Below are 23,472 nucleotides of genomic sequence, written 5' to 3' on the forward strand. Positions count from 1 at the left end.
AAGCAGCTCCCTCATTGCATGCACCCGCATGCGCTCTCTCTCTCTCATTGGTTTGGCGGAGCCCGCACAAGGAGCACATAACCCCTGACAGCCAATCAACTTGCCCACTGTTCCCAGCCCCAAGCAGCCAGCCTGGGAGAGCAGAAAACCCAGACATTTGCTCTTATTTTAAAAACCCACCCGGACGCAGCACAGGGGTCCAAAAAAAAGGACATGTCCGGGAAAACCTGGACGTATGGTAACCCTAATTGAAGTACATTCTCTAAGTTATCCCTTACATTTTTTAAATTCGAGTTTTTGAATCAGACCTATCATTGTATGGAGGAGGTAAGAGCACAACCCTTCTCAGCTCCTTCCCATCACTTCCACAGGAGCAGCTTTTATGTAAGCCAACGTGCTCTGAGAAGTAGCCTCTCTATTGCAGTTGCACAAAATTCCTCTGCTTGCCTTCTGCTACATCAGAGGAAGGAGGAGAGAATAGCTGTATAGGTAACTAAGATTGTCCATAGACATGTTATTGGAATGTACTACAAAAAAGAAAATGGATATTGACGCTTCTTCTTGCTTTGCCATTGGAAACAAGTATACTCCCCTATCAGAATGCGAAAGCCCCAGGGAGAGCAGGATACGAACTTGACTGGAACTGCCTGAATGTAACAGAAAACCTGTTAGAGTAAAGAAAAGAAACTACAATCATCCAATCACAAGTCCTTCATTGGTGTGAAATGGGTCTGGTTCCAGTTTGTACACAGACTGGGCGTGGCCCAGGAGGGAGCATATGCCAGTTTAGCTGAGCCAGACCTCAGTGTACTCTGACCTCTTCTCATGTATAGCATGCCTCAGGGTTGTAGTTCTCAACCTTTTTAGACTTCAAAACGCCCCTCGTTAGCCTCAAAAATGCCTCGCTGGAATGAAGGCACCTCTTGTAGCTTTCACTCGTCTTTTCACCATAGAAAAATATTAGAACCATTTCTCCCATTGCAAAGAACTCAGGAAAATCAAAAGTCAGAAATGTTTTTGACACTATGGATTATCTGTTTATCTTGTGAATCATGTGCAGATGTATGAAGGCCTAACAGTGCCAATTTTGTGCAGCACCCTTAAAAGGATCTCACAGTACTCCAGTGTGTCATGGCACCCTCCTTGAGAATCACTGCCTTACGGGATCTTTACTTGAACATCTAGAATCGCTATTCAGTTTTGGAAATCTTGACCTGAATTTCCTTTAGATTCAGGCATGTTTTCTCTCAGGGATAATAATTTTCATAATAATTTTAAGGTCTTCATAAGAATCTGTATCTTACTTCTGCTTTACCTTTAGTATTAAATAAGTATATATACTGCTTTTTCTCAGTCTTCTGTAACACAAGAACAGAACAGATGTCATACTGCGGAACAGTCATAAGGTTAAGTTTCACGCCATAGAAGAACACAAAGCCTCCTTGTAAATCCTAACATGAATTGTATGCGTGAGAACAAAAGAATAGATATAAGCAAATGAATCTCTAATGCTATAAATGCTTTTCTTTTCAAGCAGAAGATGCCCATCTGCTTGCAAGAATAATATACTTGAAATACACGCACATGCACATACACACACACCCCCTTTATAGATTTCTTTGTCACCCCTATTGTTCCTCTCCTGTGTTACAACTATAAACTGTGTTTGGATGTACATATGGCTATGCTCTCCTTTGCAGTTACCTTTTTACTTCAATTTAAGGCTACTTTGAGGGAAGAAGTTTCATGTTACAAAATTATCATTATTTTCAGTGTTTCTCTGATATCAATTCTAATGCTCTAGTTTCCTGTTTTCTTTAGAGATGATAATCTTCCAAAGATGTTTGCATAAGAACGTCATTTGTCTTTTTGCATGATAATTAGTGCTGAATCCTTGGTATTCTTCAATTTAATCAGTTTGTGTGCATCTTGCTGCATGTATTATGGGAAGGCAGGTACTTTCTTGGATTGTAATTTAATTAGGCAACCACATCATTTCTAACTTGATTCTAATGATACTCTGGGGGAGAGTTATTTTCAAATGTTTACATTTTTATAAGTTCTTTCACATCTATATCCCTGTAAATCCTTTAATAATGTACAGGTCTTAATCTTTGTTTGAAGAATACAGTTCATCAAATTAGCAGAATTATTGCTTATGTATCTAATTAAAGATGTTTCTGAATACTCACAGCTCAATTTGCCTGACATCTTGAATCGGCAACAAGTATGCATATTTTATCTGCTGCAGTGATGTGAAAGTAACAATGAAATATGGGTTTACAAATATACTACCAGTTTGACTTAAGGTTAAATACTTCCTGTTGGTGCTACTCTGTATGGCAGTCAAATGAAAAGGTATTCTCTTAAGTGCACTTTGCATTGGAAATAGTATTCATCTACTAAGGTCATGAAACTAGATGCACAATTTCTCTTTGTAATATACATGTTATATAGTAAGTGTTTATTACAGATTTTATAATAAGTGATATGCAGGCTGCAGGTCCAAGAGCAATAATAATTACTGGGGGGGGTTTATTTACAAGGTTCTATATGCTCACTGATTCAGGAGAAACTCGTGTGCTGAAAACTGAAGTTGAAGTATGTCAGGTCCCACTCAGATACCCTATTCAACTCTGAAGCCTGGGTCTTAAGAACAGTCTTAGGTTAACTGGGAGCATCTTAACCAAAGATTCCTTAAGAAAGGTTCTAGAGGAAATAATTTGAAATACATAGTCCTGTATTTTAGGAGAAATGCTCTTGGCCAGCAATTGGACCCATCTAAAAAGAACTTGGTTTAGTGGGTTAAGTGAGTTATAGTGAGTTACCATACCAACATTTTTATATCTATTCATTTTGGACTGTATGGCTGCTTACAGAAGTGGAAAAAAACAAAACAGTGCTTTACTTTCAGCTTGGTGCACCCCTGCCCTGAGCACAGCACATGCCCAGAAGAGGCATCACATTACAGTAAAATCCCTGTTATTCGGCATTCTGCTAGCCGGAATACTCTGTTAACTGGCATCGCACCACCCTGCGCTGCCATGTGCAAGCCATGTGCAACCACCCTGCGCCACTGCCACCATTTACCATCCTGCACTGCCACCGCAAGCTCCCCTTCCCCACCAGTCTGATATTTTTAGATATCCAGAATTCTAATATTATAAAAGCCTAAGCCTATCATCTGTCCGTAACACTTTATTCGCACTCTGATTGGCTGACGGAAACAGCCAGTCAGAGTGCTCCAAACATGGGGGATCGCCACCATAATTCCAAAGCTGCACCGAGGACTGGACAAAGGGTGGGGGAACTGCTGACCTCGGCTCCCCCACCCTGCTCCCTGCAAGAGGCAGAACAGCAGCAGCATTGGGCATTAGGTGGCAGCACTCCATCCTAGCCCCCTCCCTCTGCCCCCCATCATTCTTGATGGGCAATTGGCTAGTTTTTACATAACTAGCACCCAGCATTCCCCACTCATGCTGAATAACAGAGATTTTACTGTAGTTTGACTTGGCTCATCCAGTGTCTGTATAGGTTGGGCACTTCAGTAGAGTTTTTTGGTGCTTTTCTCTAATAGTTGATTGAATCAGCTATTAGAGAAAAGCACCAAAAAGCCCCACCGAAGCACCCAATCTTTACAGATACTGGGAAGCCGGGTCAAAGTAACGTGCTTCCTCTTCCAGTAAAGCGCTGCTTTTTTTCTACATCTGTCAGCAGCCTATCTGACTTTCTTGAGTTGGGCTGTGAAAGGCTATTGTTATCTAGATGCTGTTGCAGTGTTCTTTGGTTGCTTCAAAAAATTGTACAACAGGTATCCTCAAATGACTTGCAGCCAAGAAGGTCTAGTTAGTTTTGTTTGTTAATTGTAGATAGTTAATCAATGTCATGTTTTTGTCCTTATGCAATAATTAGTTGCTGCAAGATTTGTTACAAATACTGCTGGGGAAGGTTTAGGTCACTATATTCATGGAAATACATTTTTTTTAAAGTCTATGTGAATTAATATTGGGTTGTACAAAACTTCCTAGAGTTTGTATTTGTTTTTTTAAGTGAGCTGAGGTTGAATTCAGGTCACCTGATATTTAATGTTTTATTTTAAAAGGCAAATTGGGAGTATTACTTTAAAAAGTAATGGAAAATGAAACTCAAAGGGCATTTCAAAGACAGAATTCAGAGGAATGTAGACAGCAAGAAAAGAATCAGTGAATGCAGGAATTCTTTAACTTGCATCAAATTGGCTGTGTATTTTTAAACCTATTAATATTTCATTGTCAGTTCAGCATCACTTCAGAAGCTACAAATATGCATATTTGTTGTTGACTGGAGTTGTCAGGCAGATCAAGCTGCCAGTGTTCAGAAGCACCTTTAATCAGGATAAACACTTTTGAAAACAAGATTTGTCCAATTGATTATAATCATGACTAAATTCATTTTAATATCATGGTATTTGTTTTATCCTAGATTGTCTTGCAAGGTCATGGCACAAGAGTGACTGCTAAATCTCAGCAGAGTGGAGAGAAAGCTTTTCGCTGTGAATATGATGGCTGTGGAAAACTGTACACAACAGCTCATCATCTTAAGGTAAGAAGTCTTAATGAGTATCTGGTGCTTTGTAAATCTTCCTTAAAAGTATCTGAGCAAAAATAATGGAAGTGTGCATTAAGTCAGGCACAGTGGCATTATTTTATCATAAAATATAGTACACTGAAATCTCTATCAGTTAGTAGTCTGTCTGCCCCAAGTGCTTAGTTTGTCCAACGTATTATGTAATGAAACTTTTGAGGTTTTCGGATCCTGATTTTGAGAAACGCTGCATAGAGCATGTATGGAACAAAAATCATTACAGCTGAGTACAGGAAATATCATCAGGAAAGAAGGTTGAACAAAGTTTATTCTTCTGATTGTCAAGGCATGATGGAAACAGATGTACAGCATTTTATATTAGGCTCATGTGTTGGCAACATCACAGAGAGTATCTTTTTTCATCAAAATAACCAATAGTATTCGAAAGCTAAAATGAGATTTATTTGACAGTGCAATTCACATTTATACATAATACAGCAGAGTTTCCCATCTTGTGATGTATAACATTACTCTATTGAAATGTCTGATTCTTTAGAGTGATCAAATATTTGAAACAAAAATCTGGAACATCTGTTCTTTTCTGCCTCCCCACTCCCTTGTTCCCTGTCTTAATCTAGGGCTCAGCTCTGATACCAGGAAAGTGTAGAGAAATGTCTGGGTTAATTGCTTTCAGGTGGAGGCAGGGTACAGTTGGATTCCGTTCCAGTGTGACACAGTCTAGAGCAGTGGTTCTCAACTTTTTCAGACTCAAGGTACCTCTCATTAGACTTGAGGCACCGCTTGGAAAATGCCAGCTGTGAGTTTTCAGTCAATTTTTGACCACAGAAGATTAATAGAACAGTTCTTCTGTTATAAAGAACTCAGAAAGACCATGACAGGGTGGAATTTTTTTAATACTGGATTCCTGAGTTTATCATGTGAATCAGGTTTGTAAACCTAACAGTGCTAACATTGTATAGCACCTTGTGGCACCCTTGAAGGGATCCTCACAGCACCCCAAGGTGTCATAGCATCCTGGTTGAGACTTACCGGTCTAGAGGCAGTTAGTCTCTGACTCTGTGTGGGTCTAATGCTGTGGTGGAAGGCTGGCCAGATGTCTCATGCAGCGTGGAATATCACTAAGAGGGGTTGTGGGGGTTGAGAGATGGTTAGGGCGGAGAGTGGACTTTGAGGCACATATACAATCACTCAGATTGCTGTCAGTTTCACTGTTTTGCCTATTTGATGGCTGGCCTGCGCATGTTTACAGAAACCTGTTTCTGTAAAACTGACCAGAGCTATTAGATCAGAAAGCGAAAACAAACATTACTAATTCTCAGTATATGTTGTCATCCTACTTCTTTAAATCTGCATCTCTAGTTAAGTAAGGATGCTTCTGGAAGAGTAAATTCCAGAAGGAAAAATGGAACTGCTAGTGTCTGAGAATGAAATAATTTTTGTATTGGAGAAATCAAGTAACAGCTTTATTATAATGGTGTGTTGGCTATTTTTTAACAGGTGCATGAAAGGTCACACACAGGAGATAGACCGTATCAGTGTGAACATCCTGGCTGTGGCAAAGCTTTTGCAACAGGTAATATTGGTGGAGTGTCTTCTTCTGTCTGTCTCTTATGTAAGAAGTAAGGTCAATAATGTAGTTTTTAAACTGCTGTGCCAAAGCACTTCTTGTCATTAATTTATGTATGAGAATTGTATAGAAACGGACATATTTTCAGCTAATGCTCTTTGGTGAAGATGAAATGAGGACTATGGAAAAGAAAGGTATTTGAATGCAGCTGAAGCAGGAATGTAATGAAACAGAGAGGAAGAAACAGGAAAATGTGCAATCTAGCATTCTGTTATTAGTTTTATGCTATGAACAGAAATTTCTAATGTGAAACAAAAGTAACCACACTAATGAGGTGAAAATATCAAGGTTCAACTAGCTGTCTACACATAAGGGTATCTAAGTCTCTGATCACCAGGGATTGTGGTTTTCTCTGTTTAATTCTCTGAGTTAAAAATCCCAAATTCTCTGATTAAAAACCCCCAAATCCACATTTTCCATGATTAAAATGACACACCACTATATATATATATAGGTGTCAGTTGAACACAATGCTTTATTGATATATTTACAATTTTAAAGCAATTTGGAAGCCTACCAGTGCCTCAATTATTATAATAAAATAAATTCTAAATACCTATAAATTTTGGCATATGATATTCGGGTTTTTTATTATGGAAAATCAGAGTTCCCCCTACCCGCTTTGCTCCCCAGGATGAGGGTCCAGCTGTGGCTGTTCCCCCTGCTGCTTTGTGGTGCTGAGCAGCCCTGTTATATGCCAGTCCCCTGCCCCAGTGTGTGGGTAGTGTCCCTTTCCCCACCACATGACCTGTGCCCCTCCTCCCACCCCCTCTTGTCCCCCCTCCACATAAACTTACCGGGAGGGAGCTGCTTTCATAGATTCATAGATTGGAAGGGACTGGAAGGGACCTTGCAAGGTCATCAGGTTCAGCCCCCCTGCGCTAGACAGGAAAGACAACTGGGGTCAGCTGACCCCAGCAAGGTGACCATCCAGTATCCTCTTGAAGATTTCCAGGATAGGTGATTGCACCACCCAGAGATGATCCGAGCAGGGTGCGGGGCCCAGGGCAAATCAGCCTGTGTGGGGTCCTGCCCCCAGACGCAAGGACGTTGGCGGCAGATTCGGTGGTCGGGGAGTGGGTGGGGATGCCAAGCGGCTGGACATGAAGCTGGCAGCAGCACAGAGTCACCACGGCCGCTCCAGCTGGCTCCGCAGGGCCCCCCAAAGCATAGGGCCCAGGATGGTCTCCCTGATTTGCCCCCCACTTTCCCCCTCCAGGACAGCCCTGGCACCACCTGTCCACCACTGCCTGGCTGCCATGTGCATGTACGTGCACACACATGGTGCCCCCTGCCTGATCAGCCTCCTCCCGCTCCCCATGGCCCTTTGCAGGCTTTTTGTGTGATATGATACTTTCTGACTGATATATTTTCAATCATACAGTATTGTAATATCTAAGTTTTGGGTTTTCCTTTCTGTTCTGTTTTCTTCTGTTCCTTCCTTCTTGCTGTTAAAACTGTCTTCAAGGCTATGGATTAAAAAGTCATGTCCGAACACATACTGGGGAGAAGCCCTATAGATGTACAGAGGAGAACTGCACTAAGTCGTTCAAGACCTCTGGAGACCTGCAGAAACATATCCGAACCCACACAGGTATGAGGAGCATTTACAACAGCCATGCTCTTTCTTATTTTCTGAATTGTTTTGTCTAGATTTTTATTTCAGATGCATTAAAAAAAAATCCTCTTCTGCTTTCTCCATGAAATGGTCACTTGAAAAACAATGAAAATCAAGTCTAGACAACAGCTCCTATCCTCATGCAAACCCTCTGCGCACGCACGTACTAGCATCCATCATCCCTCTTTTTATTTGAATAGGGATTGTCAATAGCCTGCATGCACTCCTTTGCTTCTGAGATCTACAGCAATAAAAGGGACATTAATTAGAGCTGCACCAAGACATTGGTTCATATATCGGCACCGATTAAAGCAAAATTAACATTATCGGCAATTGGCTTTTTTTGGCTGATGTGGCTGATAATGTCGCTGATAAATGCTGCATGCATGTGCGCAGCCCGGCAGCTTGGAGAGCAGTGTCCAGCTGGTAAGTCTGTGGGGGAAAATGGGTGGGGCAGGGGCAGATTGAGGCTCCCACAGTGAGGCAGGGAGTGGGGGTAGGGCTGGAACAGGGGCAGGTGCTGCCCAGCTGGGGCAGGGCAGGGTGCACGACAGAGCCACGAGTGGCTCATCCAGGGTGGTGGTGGGGGGAGGGCAGCTCCCGCTGCTGGCGCACCCTGGGGGAAGCACTGAGGTGCATGTTCCCTTGGATCTGTGTGGGGCAAGGGCAGGCTGCCGCTAGGATTGCGGGTGGTGCCAAGATCTTCTCAGTGGGAGAAGCTAGGCTGGGGTTGTGTGCATGGTGGGCAGCAGTGGTGCTGGGAGGAGGAACTACAGGGTGGGCTACAGCCACCCCAAAATTTGCAGTAGCCCCCCTTCCCAAACCATCTCCTCGCAGTGCCACCGCCACCCACCCTGCGCACAGCTGTGGCCCAGCTCCTCCCCTGCCCGCCAAGAAGAGCCTGGCACCACCTCTGACTCCAGCCTGCTGCAGTAGCCCAGGTGGCATATGCCCCTCCATGACTCCCACAGGGAGCATCAGTGGTGGGAGCCACCCGCTTCCTGCCCCATGCCCCCAGACAAACTGTTTGTAGCTCTGTCTCGCGCCCCACCCCGCCCTGCCCCAGCTGGGCAGCACATACCCCAAACCTTCTCCCTCCCTCACCATGGGGGCCTCAATCTACCCCCCCCCACTCCTTCCCTTCCCTTGCCCCTTTTCCCCCACAGACTTACCAGCTGGACACTGCTCTCCAAGATGCTGGGCTGCCTATTGGCAATCTGATCAGTATCGGCTGATATGACTTGTTAATAATCGGCCATCGGTATCGGCCCAAATATCCAACATTAATTTAAAAATATGCAGCAAAAATTGCTACCTAAGCCCAGCTCATCAGTGTCTCACACTTGCTTGTTTCCCCTTTCAAAATACCCTTGAAGAATGATATGAGTGTCTGACGGTAAATAGGGAGGGAAGGGGCTGTAGCAGGGAAGAGGTTGGGGGGAGGCAGAGAGCAAGGGAGCTACCTGCACCCTTCCCCCCATTTATTTTCCATGCTGTAGCAGTTGGAGGGGGATAAATTCAAGGCAAATCTTCAATAATTTGATTCTATCCCTGGAAAATTCAAACAAATTTATAAATGTTCCATATTTAAAATCTAATTACCTTAATATATGGGTCATCTTATATATGAGAAAATATGGTAGGAATGTACTCTGTTAAAATTTAGCTGATGGTTTTGAGGAGTTGAACTAACAATATGTGACCAGCTATCTCCCTGAATACCACTGGAAGTGTTGCACTGACCATCAGTAATTCACTGATCGTAGGTTTGGAACTTCTGCCATAGAGGTTTGGTGTGTGCTTCTAGGATGCTGTGCTAGGAATTATAAATGGTGCAGCAATGCTCAATAATAATTGCACTGCATTGTGTGTGTGGCTGGAGGTTGCAACACTGCAATTTTTAACGTAGGCATGTCCAGAGTTCCTCAACCCTCTCAATAAACACTGAACTTTTTCTTTTCCTCTCCCCTAATGACAGTTCCAGCACCTACCTAGCAACCCCTCTCCACATTAGTCCGAGTTGATTTTTCTTTTCCTACTTCTAGTTCTTTTCTAGACCTTCTTTCTTATTGCGACTGGTCTAATCTTCCAGTCTTGCATCAGGCATGTTGAGAAACATCTTGCATTGAAAAGTTTGTCGAAGTTTATTCTAAACATGCATTTAGTCTAATAAAAGATATTACGCCCAAACAATCCTTGTCTCTTGCATAATTCTTAGAACATCTAACACTACCACTTGCATAAGGTATTCTAGCTCTTCCCTAAACACACACTTTTTTTAGTGCCTGATTCAGTCAGTTTCAAAACTAAGAGCAGAGAGGTTGATAACATGGCAGTTGTTATCTCTAGGTATCTGTGATGGTTTCTGGTAGCTGGAAGGGCATAAGTCTTGTTCAGGGAAAGAGCTCTAATGTACTCTCTGTTTCTGTTGTTAGAGTTCTCCTCAGCCACCTAGACTAGCTAATCCAGGAGACTCTGTTATCAGTTTTTAAAGCAGCTATGTTCTGCCACAGTTAGATTAGAAGCACAAAGGGCTGGGTTCACAAACAGGTTATGTGTCATTCCTGCAGGTGTCCTTTAATTTAAATTAAAAAGACCGACTTTAAGGGAAATCTGTTGCTGGGTGGGTCTAACTCCAGCTTTCCTTTTTATTCTACCTGTAACCTGATGTGGGTTGTTCAAGGAAGGATTATAGGCACCATGGCAACGCCACATCAAGGCATGCGTGCTTAAAAACGGCACATATTCTTTTGGCAGTAAACTGACAAACTTTTCTGGAACAGCTGCTCTAAGGAGTGAAATACAATTTCCTCTGCCAAAAAGTGAACTGCTTTAGAGTTCTGTGAGAGATAATTATTTCTTAGAGCTTTATTTATTTTACTTCTGTCTTTAGAGTGCTTAATTTTTACTTATGGGATGAATCAGTTCCTTCAAAAGTTCTCCAAGTCTTTTCTGTGGCAAAAATAACAAGTTGGATAGCACTTAGTACAAACAAATGTGAAAATACAACACAATAGCATGTAAGGAAGCTGGTATTTTTTAAGGGTATCAAAAGAGATCAGTGTGGTCTTTAAAATAGGCTAATATAAATTAACAAAGCAGAGGTCATGTTCATTATTTATTGGGTACCTTTCTGGTAGCATTATATGCAAATGAGTTTGACAGTAGAAGTTTACTATCCTGAAGTGCTGTGTTTAAAGTGGACAACAGATTAAAAAGGACAGCCATGTTGGTACTTAATTTGTAATTAGTGGACTGAAGAAATAAACGAAAATTTTAGGTTTTTTTATCTTGAAGAGGTGCTTTCTTCACTTTTTAAAATGTTCAACTAATATAAAAATGATGATCCATGTGATACCGGTTATAGGCTCATTTTTGGCACTACAGCTGATGAATGTCTGAAGTATATGAAGCACTTACATTTCACAATGACTTTTAAAAATAAGAACAGTGTATATGTTTGCCCCATTTGAGTATTGAACCCCCTTGTCCCATAAGAATCATAGAATCATGAGGTCAGTACTTGACACCATGGAAAGGTAAAAGTTCAACTTCAGGGATTTGTCATCACCACTTCTTCAAGATTGGCTCTGGATTAGTCAATACCCAGTGGACCAATTGTACTCATCCTATGTACCACCATGTTGGGGTTAGTGGGATCCACAATTAAATGCATCAGGAAGCTGGTCTTCACCACATTTGAGGAAGAGATCACTCTCTTTGCCAACATCTCTGGTAGCCAGATCATCTGTGTAAGAGCACCGTGGGAACCAAATGTAGTGGAGGGGCAACACCAGCACCCTTTGTTACCACCAAAGAAACTTTACAAAAAGGTATCCTTGTAGGGGGAGTCCAAGGATTCTAGATCATTCCAGGATCTCCTTGTGAGATTGTTGAGACTCTGGAGATGAAGTTGGTGTAAATAAGGTCCTGGTATGAGGACTTTTGCCTGTTTCAGGTCTTGCCATAGGTGAATTTATCTTGTGTAACCAAACCTTTTTCATTTTGCTAAGAGAGGAGCTATTCTGCAAATTTTTTTTTCTTGCTAAAAGTATAGAATAAGCACTTTATTTCAGAAATCAGCAGGTCAAATATCCAGAATCATAACAATCACTAATGATGAAACTGCCACAAGCTATTGCTATGTAAGAAAAGCTGCATTTTTTTCTGCCTGGAACACCGGATATAACACAAATTTTAGGAAAGATAATGTCAGCAATCCTTGCAGACCCTGTTTTCGCATTCACGCAATTTTCCTTGTGTGGAAGGCAAAAGACCCCTTGGTTGACCAACTTTTAAGCCCCTGCAGGCCACACCAGTGGGGGCCACATGCCATGCCAATGCTCCCCCCAACCCCCCACTGTACTGCACAAGCACAATTCCCCCCCCCCAATGCACTGTGCTGGTGCAGTACCCTGTGAATGTGGCCCTGGTTCCCTCACACGATCCCAGACTCACCCTCAGCTCTCCACGCTGCCTCACTGGCCTGCCCCATAGGGCAAAGGCAGGAAGGGGCAGCTGGAGGAAAGAGGAGATTCCAGCTGCTGTTACAACCACAGCTATGGGGGGAGTGAGAGCTGGATGAGAGCCTGCAGGCTGCACATTAATCTTCTGGGGCCACATGCAGACTATGAGGGATTATGTGTGGTCAGCCCTGCCTCAGAAGAAACAAGATTAACCAATCACCACAGAAATACCAAATTAGCAAGGAACCATGTTATAAAAGTGAAGTGCCCCACTGGGAAATTGGGAGGAACTGTCCATGACCCAGAAGTCATTTACACCTTCCCTTCCAGGGGGTGTAAATACATTCTTTGTTCTTATTCCTAGACATAACTGTATCCTCATGCCACCTTGATTGAATAATGCCCAGCTCTTGGGCTTGGCTTTCCAATAAAGAAGTGATTTTCTTCGCTGAGAAGACAGGTGTGCTTTAATCTGCTTTTAATTTTAATTAGCTTTTAATCAAGAAAACCTATTATAGGTCAAAATGGTGAGGGTCTTGCCCTAATTCCAAGTTCATGCCCTTCCCAACAATGGATATCAGAAAAATCTCACAAGGTGTTTGACATTTCTGTCAGTTTTTTGTTCAGCAGGATTGCTCTTCCTATAAATGAGGGTCTGTTTGATCTAGCTAAATCCCTTTAGCTGGACTTCAGTCACAATAATGTCTACTGAGATATCAAGTATTTCTATTTTCACTTCAATCCCAACTGTACTAGAGAGATGGCAGTTGAGTGACAGCATTCTCAAAGACAAAGATCCATATGGGTTGATGCATTTGGGGGAGAATTATACTCTACCTTTATATAGCTGCATGTCACCAATGCTAGGCCTTACATGTCATGAGTGGTTTCCTAACCAGGGTGACACCTTGGGAAAGTTCCACGTGATGACATTTATAATTAAAGATCAGCTTGGAATTTTATGCCCCAGACCATATTTCAATTGCACCATTCAATCCCAGTCTGCTCTAAATCAAGCAACCTCAATATCAAGCCAAGAAGAAATCAAAATATAAAGGAGGTTGCTAACCCCTTTTCTTCTTTAGTAATGCAGCACATCATCAAATGTGACAGGACATTTGGGAGCACTGCCTTCAGAAGCTGTTCACCAGGTTTGATCTGTCAAAATATCAGACAGCAGGGTGTTATCGATCATAACTGTGGCCATTTCAACCACATCCTTTCTTTACTGCCATACTTGTGTTCCTTCTCTTTCCCTCTTCAGCAGAGGCATAACAATGCAGCTGAATGCCCAGGGCAGTTGTGACATGGGGGTAGCGGCGTCTTCCGGCTGCTGCTGTGCTGCCAGGATAATTGTGTGGCCATGGTGGCAGTGTTATTTTTTTTCCACTGCCCCTAAGTTGGTGCCTGGGGCAGCTGCTCTGATTAGCATGCCATAATTATGCTACTGCTCTTCAGGTATCTTTCTTGTATAAATCTTCTTCAATCAGAAATGATTCATTGCTTCATCTTTGAGTCCAAAGGAGATTCATCCAGTGTTGCAAGGAGAAGAGGCTTGTACACCTGTTTTGTTTTGTTTTTTATTATGAAGAAAGAGCTTGCTGAGGCCATTAAATGCAGAAGGGTTATCTCCTCCTGCTCCCCCCACCTGCCAGATATAATGCTTAACAGGAACAGATTGAGGTCTTTGCCTGAACCATGTGCAGATGCAAGGTACATGGCTTCATAATGATCTGAAGCTATGTGAAACTATGTAGCCATCAGACTAATTTGTATAATGTTCCTGTATGTGATAAATAACACATGCAGTATACCAAACAAACAAACAAAGACATTCTGAATCCCTTCTCTGCCAAGAAGCTATCAAGCTCTAGAAATGGCGTCAATATGGGATGACCCCACTGGCTCTACACCTCAGCAGTGATTTCTGAAACAGATATGCACTAACCAAATCATGAATGTTTTTCTGGAAAGATCTATCCAATCCATTGATCCAATGTTCTATCAGTGGGAGACTCCCAGGACATATTTTTTTGCTACAAAAGACCAGATTAAATGTCTGTACATCTGCTCATGGTGAGATGTGATCCAAGACATATAACCAAGTACTTTTCTTTTGCTGCAGAATTCCTTGAATTCTTGAATTCCTATGTGCCTTTCCACTAATTCTAATTATCCCTTATGCAGTATTTAAGATTAGGCCATACAAAAGTATGGTTATCACAATAGCCATTATTGGTGGAGACAGTTTTGGCAGGACACTTGGCTGCAGATGTCCAGATGGCCTCCCCTGTCTTATGGCTCTTGTTGATATAATGTTCCAGAGCCAGTGGCAGATTTTATGTCCAGATCTACAGTTGTTGCATACTAGCTTGTTTTAGTACTGGTGATAAACACTGCTTCATACAGATTCTGAAAATTCTCATTCAAAACAGGTAACCTTCCAGTTAGAAGACTAATCTGTCCAACTGGAAATTATTTTTTATGTAGGCAATCCAAAATAATATTTACCCAGTAAGGCACTAGTACCAACACTCCCTGATTTATATGTTGCTGCCTAAACAGATTGGACTTGCATTTAAATTAAATCAACTATTTTAGTAGTGCTAGTTGTAACTTTTTTTGTATTTTTTCCAGGTGAAAGACCCTTCAAATGTCCATTTGAAGGTTGTGGCAGATCATTCACAACATCCAATATTAGGAAAGTTCACATCAGGACACATACAGGTGAAAGACCCTATTATTGTACAGAGCCAGGATGTGGGAGAGCATTTGCCAGTGCAACTAACTATAAGAATCATGTGAGAATACATACAGGTATGTGAGTTACATTTTATTGTTCTGCTTGAAGAACAATTTGTTTGTAAACAGGCAATTTCTTTGTGAGCAGGTTATTGCCAAACATTAGAACCAAGCTATAAAAATTCTTATATTGACATGTTCTGTTTGTGATAGTTTTGTTTTTCCCTCCTCTTGGTTCTGTTGACCATCGTGAGCAGTTGGCTTCCTTACCCTGTTCTCAGCACAGAACAGCTAGTGCTTGATTCAGAGATCTTTGAAGACAGTGGGAAGGCTTCTGACTTCAGTATACTTTGTATTAAATATTTAGTCCATTCCTGGGGTTTGTCTTTTTATTATCTTAAATAACAGCAAAGCACACATCTCAGCTAAGCTTGGCTGACCCTAGGATTCTTCCCTGTGGGACTTTGACCCTGTCCTATTTCTTCCTTCCAAAGAGAGAATTAAAACTTCTGTTCTCACGTAGCAGATAAAAAAAAAGATCTGGCTCCCTTAATAAATCAGCAAAAGTAACTACTCCTGTGTGCAGGATATAAAAGTTATAGCCATCACGTTTATATCTGTTGTATTCTGTAGTTAGCAGAGTCTTATGGAGTTCAAGGTATTGTATACCTCTCAAAATGTTTGGGGATTTGTAATTTAGGTTCCTTTTAAAAAAAATTCTATATGATATGTAGAACAGCAATTATATTTACCCATAATTGTTTTAATGTATGAGTAGAATTTTTGTATGATGTAGAATTTTTATGGAGCTAAGATGACTGAGGTTTTGGTTTTTTATCAATAGTAAATTAAAATAAAGTTAAGGAAATAACATATTTGACTGTTAAGGAAGAGTACAGGACTTCCACTATAGTTAGCAGAAACAACAAATAAAATAGGGCAGAATTAGGTGCACTGCCAAGCTGAGCACCACACTGCTACCTTGTCAGGAGCTTTGATGGCTACATGTCATTTGTACATGGTTGAGCAGATTACGTCTGCTTTGCTTTTTAGTGTGTCTGAAATTAAAATGACATATTCCAAAATGTTTTGCTCTCTCCTCATTTAAATGGCTTCTTCCAATGGCTGGTGGGTCTACCTTTGTTGACAGACCTCTGTATTAAAAAGAAGGAAAACCATAGTCTGCATTGATAAACTCAGAGCTGCACTGTGGTCACTTCTGAATTAGGGAAAAGACTAGAGAATACTAGGCTGACTTGTTTGATAATGAAGGTAAGTCATTAAATGTCTATGCAAGTTGCACAGAGCCTAGGTGTGGTATCTCTATATATTGTCAATTTTTTCCTCATCATGGTTACAGTTTTCTTAAATTACCTTTGTTTTTATACCTAGGTGAAAAGCCATATGTCTGTACAGTTCCTGGCTGTGATAAACGTTTTACAGAATATTCCAGTTTATACAAACACCATGTTGTACATACCCATTCCAAACCTTACAACTGTAATCACTGTGGGAAAACATACAAGCAGATTTCCACACTGGCTATGCACAAGCGGACAGCACACAATGACACAGAGCCCATTGAAGAAGAACAGGAAGCTTTCTTTGAGCCACCTCCAGGTCTGTGTGTTGTATTTTACGTCCTCTGACTCTAAATTTCCTCCCATAACTGATAATTGTGTCAAGTGCCATCCTTGTTAAGAGGGTTAGCAACTCGATGGACAAGTGCTTTGGTTCTGTCTGTTGTCAGCTTGGCTAGTCTGATTATATACAATCCAGTCCAGTCCGCTGTGTCTTTATATCACCTTTTCCTTGATCAACCCATCTGTTCCCTGAGACACAATCTTTTATTATAGCGTTTTCTATTTTATTTCCTTCTGTTCTTAAAGCATTCCCACAATACTCTGGTTGCTTATTTTTCACCATTTTTATTAACTCAGGCTTGGTTCAATTCTTTTTTAGCACCAATTTATTGGATATTTTTTGGCAGATTGGGGCAGTGGGAGGAAGAGCTCTAAGAACCATTAATTCAATAATCTTGTGTAGCATCGATGACTGGAATTTTCTGTAATTCCTCCCAAATTATTATTCAACATATTTTCTGATGTTCCTTGTAACTAAGGGAATTGCAGCATAGATTTAATATTTTCTTATGTTTAATACTTTTCAGTTATCTACTGCCTTTTTATCTGAGAATCCTAAAGTACTTTGCAAACATTAATTAAACCTCAAAGTGAGGTACACTGGTTAGATGAGCAAACAGGCACTGCAAGATTAATTGACTTGATCATAAAACAAGTCAGTTGCAAAGCTGAGAGAGAAATATGTCCCAGTGTTGTAACCACTATAAATATCTCTATTGAAACTACCTGCAAGAGGCTAACTAAAATGCTTGCCTTACTTCCTAAAAGATTCTTTTATGGGTATATAAAAAAGGGATGAAAGTCTGTGCTGTGGTTTAAAGGCATTCAGCCTTGGGGAATGAAAGAAAAAAGTAGCTCTCCATACCTGTTTATACTCCTGTTTCTGAGCTATTCCTGAGACCAAAATGTGGTGCCTTTTATTAAGGCAGCCACCCTGTACTGCCTTTGGGTCAAAGGTGCTGTTAAGTAGGGGTGCTATGATCTGGATTTAGCCCCCAGGTAATCCCTAAGCAAAGTATTCCCTATTGGAAATTATTTTTATGTGTAGGAACCAGTAGTGTAGGTTTTTTTTCTTAAATAGTTTGGTAGATTGCACTAAAACTGTTTACAATGCAGCGATTTTAAACAGACTGACTGGAGCATTGAGAAAATTAATTTTCTTATTGTAAGGCTGAGAACATAATTTGTCAGATTCTGATTTTGCATAGTGCTGAGGTTGTATATCAAATAGTTCTAAACAAATGACTTAATCTGATTACAAAAATTGTTTCAGTTTTACTGTTTGTATTTGGGAGATTGCACTGATGCACCTCTTCAGTAAATTGCTGAATTCTGATGGAACACTAATAAAAGAGAAATTAGAATAGAAGGTTTCCTTTTGTCTAAGTTAAACATTTATTAAGGTAATGTACCGTTATAATGTTTTCACACAATGGTGTCTCTTCTCTGAAACTTATTGCGTTAGTTAATAATTCTTTTTATAAGCTGCCAATTCTGTTTCCATCAAACCGCTAGTGTATAGAAGTTAATGTGTAACTGAAAGAATCATAGTAAAGTTTGTCGGTATTTTTAACGTTCTCTTTGTCTTTAAACTAAGCAAACATGATATATAAACAAACATGTCATTTTTTTCTCAGTGCACAAGACTTATTTGCTTTGTTCCCCACTGTTGAAAGAAGTATGCCCCAGAATAAATATAAGAGTCTGATCTGATTTTGATCTAAGTTTTCAGTTCCTTCCCCCCTGCCCCATTTTCCTTCCCAGAATTTACAATCTTATAGCCAGAAAGTGTTTTATTTTTAGCTTTTATTTTTCCTCTTAGCTTCACTCTCATAGCTATTTGTATTTTCAATATGTATAATATTCTTCTGCCTTTTTTCATCAAATAGGTCAGGGTGATGATGTGCTTAAGGGCTCCCAGATAACATATGTGACAGGTGTGGAAGGAGAGGATGTAATTTCTGCACAGGTTGCCACAGTTACTCAATCAGGACTTAGTCAACAAGTAGCACTTATTTCCCAGGATGGGACACAACATGTAAGTATTCACCATTGTAAAGACCATTCTGATAAGGACATTCAGAACGATGGCTGACATTTATCTAATCTCCATTGTGCTTGGTTAGAATAGTTGAATAATAGATGTATTAGCATATAAATGTACCAAACTGAAGACATTTGATCTTGGAAGCTAAGCAGTCCTGCACCTGGGTAGTACTTGGATTTGGTCATGAAGTCATTGCCAAATATATAGCAATTATTAGACCATAAAAACAGATTCATTGGCAAGACTTAATTTTGCCCATTGCTAGGCTGAAAGATGGGAATCCAGGAAGGGAGGGAAACATATATTACATTGGCTCTCACATCTCTCACATTGATCAAATGTAACTGGCATTGTTCTGGAGAAGTAGCACTCCTGGACTCAACTTTTGATAGTGATTATTCACAAAGGCTTCTCACAAGTACATTTCACGAGCATAGTGAAGCCCACCTTATTGATAGTCTTGCCTGTTGAGAGGTGGTCATTATGATTAACCTTTTGCTGTCTCAGAAAACATGGCCATCTCATTACTGACTGATGTCATCTTCCTGAATTTCTTGGGCGGTGAAGACCATGTCTGCTCTTTTGTTTTAGGATTAAAGTGGTGAATCCATGTTTCATCCTGAATCACAATCCTACCCATGCATTTTTTGGATTTGCTTAGAACTGTTCCCAAAATTTTCTGGAAATTTAACCCATGCCATTTTCTGATCAGCACCCAACATTCTGGGCATCCATCTTGTTGACAACTTTTCACAGCCAAATCTTCACTGAGGATGACATACACTTACCTAGTGCTGATGCCCACTGTCTTAGCTATGTGTCTAACTACCATAAATCTTCTGTTATTCGTTACTATCTCATGGCTGCATCAACTTGTTTTGTTGTGGTCCCTGGGTTATTGTCACCATGGCCTATTCTCAGTGCTGATTTTTCCTTGCTTAAATATAGCTCTCCAGTCTTTTACTATGGACTATGAAGGGACATCATCCTCCTGTGTTGTTGCCATATCCTCAGGGATGTCTTTTAGGATCGAACCTTTCTTATGGAGGTTCTTAATCTCAGTTCTGATTTCATTATTCGTTTTTCAAATCTTTGGTGACTAACTTTAACATGTCCACATACAAGTTTTGTACAAACAAAATAAGGGTGCCTAACAAAGACAGACACATCAATATATCAGTACTTTGGTCTGTGAAAATCTTTTGAAATTTAATTAAGCATTTTTTTCTGAATCTCTGTGGCCAGGCTGCAGATGTGCTAGACCAAGTGCATTTAAATCAAAGGGGAATATATTGAGAAGTAATCCAGTAATTCATGGGTATCAAAGTCACCTGTGCCCCTGGGCCAGCTCTGGACCATGGGATGCTTCACTGGGCAGATCCTCAAAGTAAAAAGCCTCCTGAAACAGTTCTGGACCTGGTGGTGGCAGGGCGAGTGGCTGTGGTAGTGGGCAAGCAGCAGTAGCATGGGGTGGTGAGTAGCAGCACAGAGGTTAAGGTAGTCAGGTCCCTTGCCTCCCTACCCCACCTCCTGCCAACACAGGTGCCCACAAGGGCTCCATTCCATGGCAGACTCTGCCCATGCTTGCCCAGACCCCAAATTCCTGGCCCCTTTGGGAGCCCCAAGGGCTTGGTCATATACAAGATATTCTTTGGGACTGTTGAGAACAAGCTGCCTTCTCATTCTGGCTTGCTACTCATTTGCTGTCAGACAAAGAAATTGTGGTACTAGTTGGCAGGAGTTTATTCTATAAATGTCAATCCATTTTCATTCTCTTGTAATTTATATTCTGACTCAAACAGAAATAAAAATAAACTTGTTTTAATGCAAAAAGTGTACTGTGTTTCCAGGTCAACATATCTCAGGCTGACATGCAGGCCATTGGCAACACTATCACTATGGTAACACAAGATGGCACCACCATCACAGTCCCCGCCCATGATGCAGTCATTTCTTCTGCAGGAACACATTCTGTAGCAATGGTTACCGCAGAGGGCACTGAAGGACAGCAGGTAAAATTCTCTTCACTATAAATATTTCTTTTTTGTAATATGGTTTAAAAGCACTTAAATATTATATAGTCCACATAAAATTATTTTTATTACAACAGAGTTTCTCATACATCACCACAGCATTCTTTTCATAATACAGTGTAAGCCAATATGGCAGCTTGACTGGCAAACATAAAATTGCCTGACATTCAAGACATGTGATGAATCCTTCTAGCCCAACTTAATAATTGTCAGGACTGCTGTTAGTAAACTTGAAAGTGATGAAGTCCCATTAAATCTAAGCTGTTGTTAGAATAGGACTGTCCAACTGGAAGGTCATGGACCTGGCTGCTAGTCTCCTCATTGTTCCTGCCACTAGCAACTGGGGATTCCATGCTTTCTTCTCTTCCAGCCTCTGCTTCAAGCAGGGGAGATCTCCCAGTCCCCACTGCTCCTGGTGGCACTTGGCCTAGGTGGGTAGTGTGGTGGGCCAGTAGAGGGCACTCCTGCACTGAGCCACCCACCTTACTGCACCCAACCAAAAACCAAGCCTTGAGTGCCTCTCCTGGGGTGCCTACTTCTGGCCAACCCCCTTCCTGGAGCACACGCAGGAGTCTGGGGTAACCGCTGCCACCACCAGGGATCTGGTCTTTGTCTGGGCTCTGTGCCCCCCGGGGAGGGCATAGAGAAGGAATACAAACCAAAAGAAATTTTGAAAGAAAACAGCCTTGAGCAAAACAGTATAAGGGGCTCATTGGCCTTTTGAGTACGTGTCTAGAATGCTTATGTCTACGTTACTGGCTACAATTCAGATAAGTTACACACAGCAGTGTCCAAAGGACTCTGGAGGTACGCAGCTTCATCCTGATTAAGTGACCAGAAGATGTCTCCCCCTTTGTCCCAAGATGGAGGGACCTTATTTAAAACCTTTCTGACCTCACCACCTGGGCCCAACCAACATCAAGTATTTTCTAAGCATCACTGATGTTGACCAGTGAATTTGAGTAGTCATCCCTCACCTTGAAGAGGAACTACAGCCTTAGGACAGCCCTCCCAGGTCAAAGGTGGGAAGTTTAACAATAGACCTGACCACAGAGACAGGGAATTTCCCCCTCCCTAGGGCATCCCCTAGGCACACCAGTTGATGGACACATGGGCAGTGAGAGAGAGAGAAGGGGAGAACAGACAACCCAAAAAGAGAGGGGGCTGGAATGGAGTTCTTTCATAGGCAGTCCCCATAGCTGCTCAGAACTTGGACAGCCCTCTGTTAGAGGCAAAAGGTTATATTAGCAACCCTTTAATTACAGCTTTAAAGATAAGAGCAGAAGCTGAGTACCCACTTTGAGTAGCAAGTCTTAATGAGGTGCAAATAGTTGAGAGCAGGCTATTCCCACACATATTGGCAGGTACTCTTATATTGACTTGAGTAGTGCCTTTAATGTTGAAAGTAGTGTGCTTTGGCAAATGGATGATATATGCTTTGTAAATCGTATAAGCATAAATCATCACAAACTAAACAGCTCTGTGTACACCAGTGTACAGATGATGCAGTACTACTCTTTAAGGATGTTTTTACCATTTGAGGAGGAGCATGAATATAATGATAGTTGTATTGCTTTAACTTTTTGTCATTTCTCTGTTTCTTAGATTGTTTTGCTGAAAAAATAATATATTTAATTGTTCCAGCTAGACTTTGTTGTTAACAGTCAGCCAAAATGAATGACAATACTGTAACATATTTTAGGTGAGTTTATTTTCTTCTTTTTTATTGAAGGTTGCTATTGTGGCTCAAGACTTAGCAGCATTCCACAGTGCCTCTTCAGAAATGGGACATCAGCAGCATGGGCATCATCTAGTGACCACAGAAACCAGACCTGTTACATTGTTGGCTACATCTAATGGAACGCAAATTGCAGTGCAGGTAATATAGTAATGCACGTTTATTTACAAAGAATCCTGTGTCATAAGTCTTCTGGCTACTTTACAACATTTAATTAATAAACTTGTCTTGCAACAAACAAAGGTAGTATGACTTGATAGTTAAAAAAAATAATACCAGAATGAGTTCAGAAATAATTAACATTACCTCCTTCCAGACATAAAAGGAGTACCCATCAAACTGTTTTTTTCCAAAAAAAATATATTGAGGCATATTGTGCTTTACCTAAAAATATGTTTGTAATCTTTCCTTTGTGGAAGAAGAGAATATTCCAGAGTCACAAACCTTTAGTTGTAAAGCTCCCTTATTAATCCTTCAAGAATAATTTATTGGGATGATCAGAAATTTAGAACTCCCAAATTTATGTTGCCCTGACTAGAGAAAGGGATAACATCTATTCCTTTGGTAGATGGAGTATGTGTTATAAAAGGTTGGAAATACCAGTAGTAAAATCTACAAGTGAAATTAGTTATCTAGGGAGAGACAGCTCCAGGCATCTCCAAAAATAGGTATCTTCTGTTTATCTACATAATGTAGAGTACATGTTGCAGTAGTATAAGCTGTTCATTCTGCTGAACCTTGAAGGGGTTGGATCTAAAGTGAAAGACAAATTTAGTTTAAATACAAACTTTTAAAAGCAGTGGAAACACAAATTTTAGTTACAGAAGGGCAGAAAAATAATAATAACATGCTGTACATAGGTAGTTTATTGGGGGGGGGGGGGAACATACTAAACTGGTAGTTGGATGTGAAGTTTCACTTAGAGGTGAGATGTCTATAAGGCCAAATCCCCAAGTATGTTTTTTATACAGATA

General features: G+C 40.9%; 1 protein-coding gene across 1 annotated transcript in view; it reads left to right on the plus strand.

The window, feature by feature from the left end:
* Positions 1 to 23,472, plus strand: part of ZNF143 (zinc finger protein 143) — a 60,650-nt gene that overhangs the window by 32,009 nt on the left and 5,169 nt on the right. The window contains exons 8-15 of the mRNA XM_059722670.1: positions 4,462 to 4,581; positions 6,082 to 6,157; positions 7,680 to 7,805; positions 14,933 to 15,112; positions 16,430 to 16,657; positions 18,570 to 18,718; positions 20,578 to 20,739; positions 22,493 to 22,639. Of these exons, the coding sequence (XP_059578653.1) occupies positions 4,462 to 4,581; positions 6,082 to 6,157; positions 7,680 to 7,805; positions 14,933 to 15,112; positions 16,430 to 16,657; positions 18,570 to 18,718; positions 20,578 to 20,739; positions 22,493 to 22,639 (1,188 nt within the window). The remainder of the gene's footprint in view (positions 1 to 4,461; positions 4,582 to 6,081; positions 6,158 to 7,679; positions 7,806 to 14,932; positions 15,113 to 16,429; positions 16,658 to 18,569; positions 18,719 to 20,577; positions 20,740 to 22,492; positions 22,640 to 23,472) is intronic.

This window comes from Alligator mississippiensis, chromosome 2 (assembly GCF_030867095.1).
Source record: "Alligator mississippiensis isolate rAllMis1 chromosome 2, rAllMis1, whole genome shotgun sequence".
NCBI lineage: Eukaryota > Metazoa > Chordata > Crocodylia > Alligatoridae > Alligator > Alligator mississippiensis.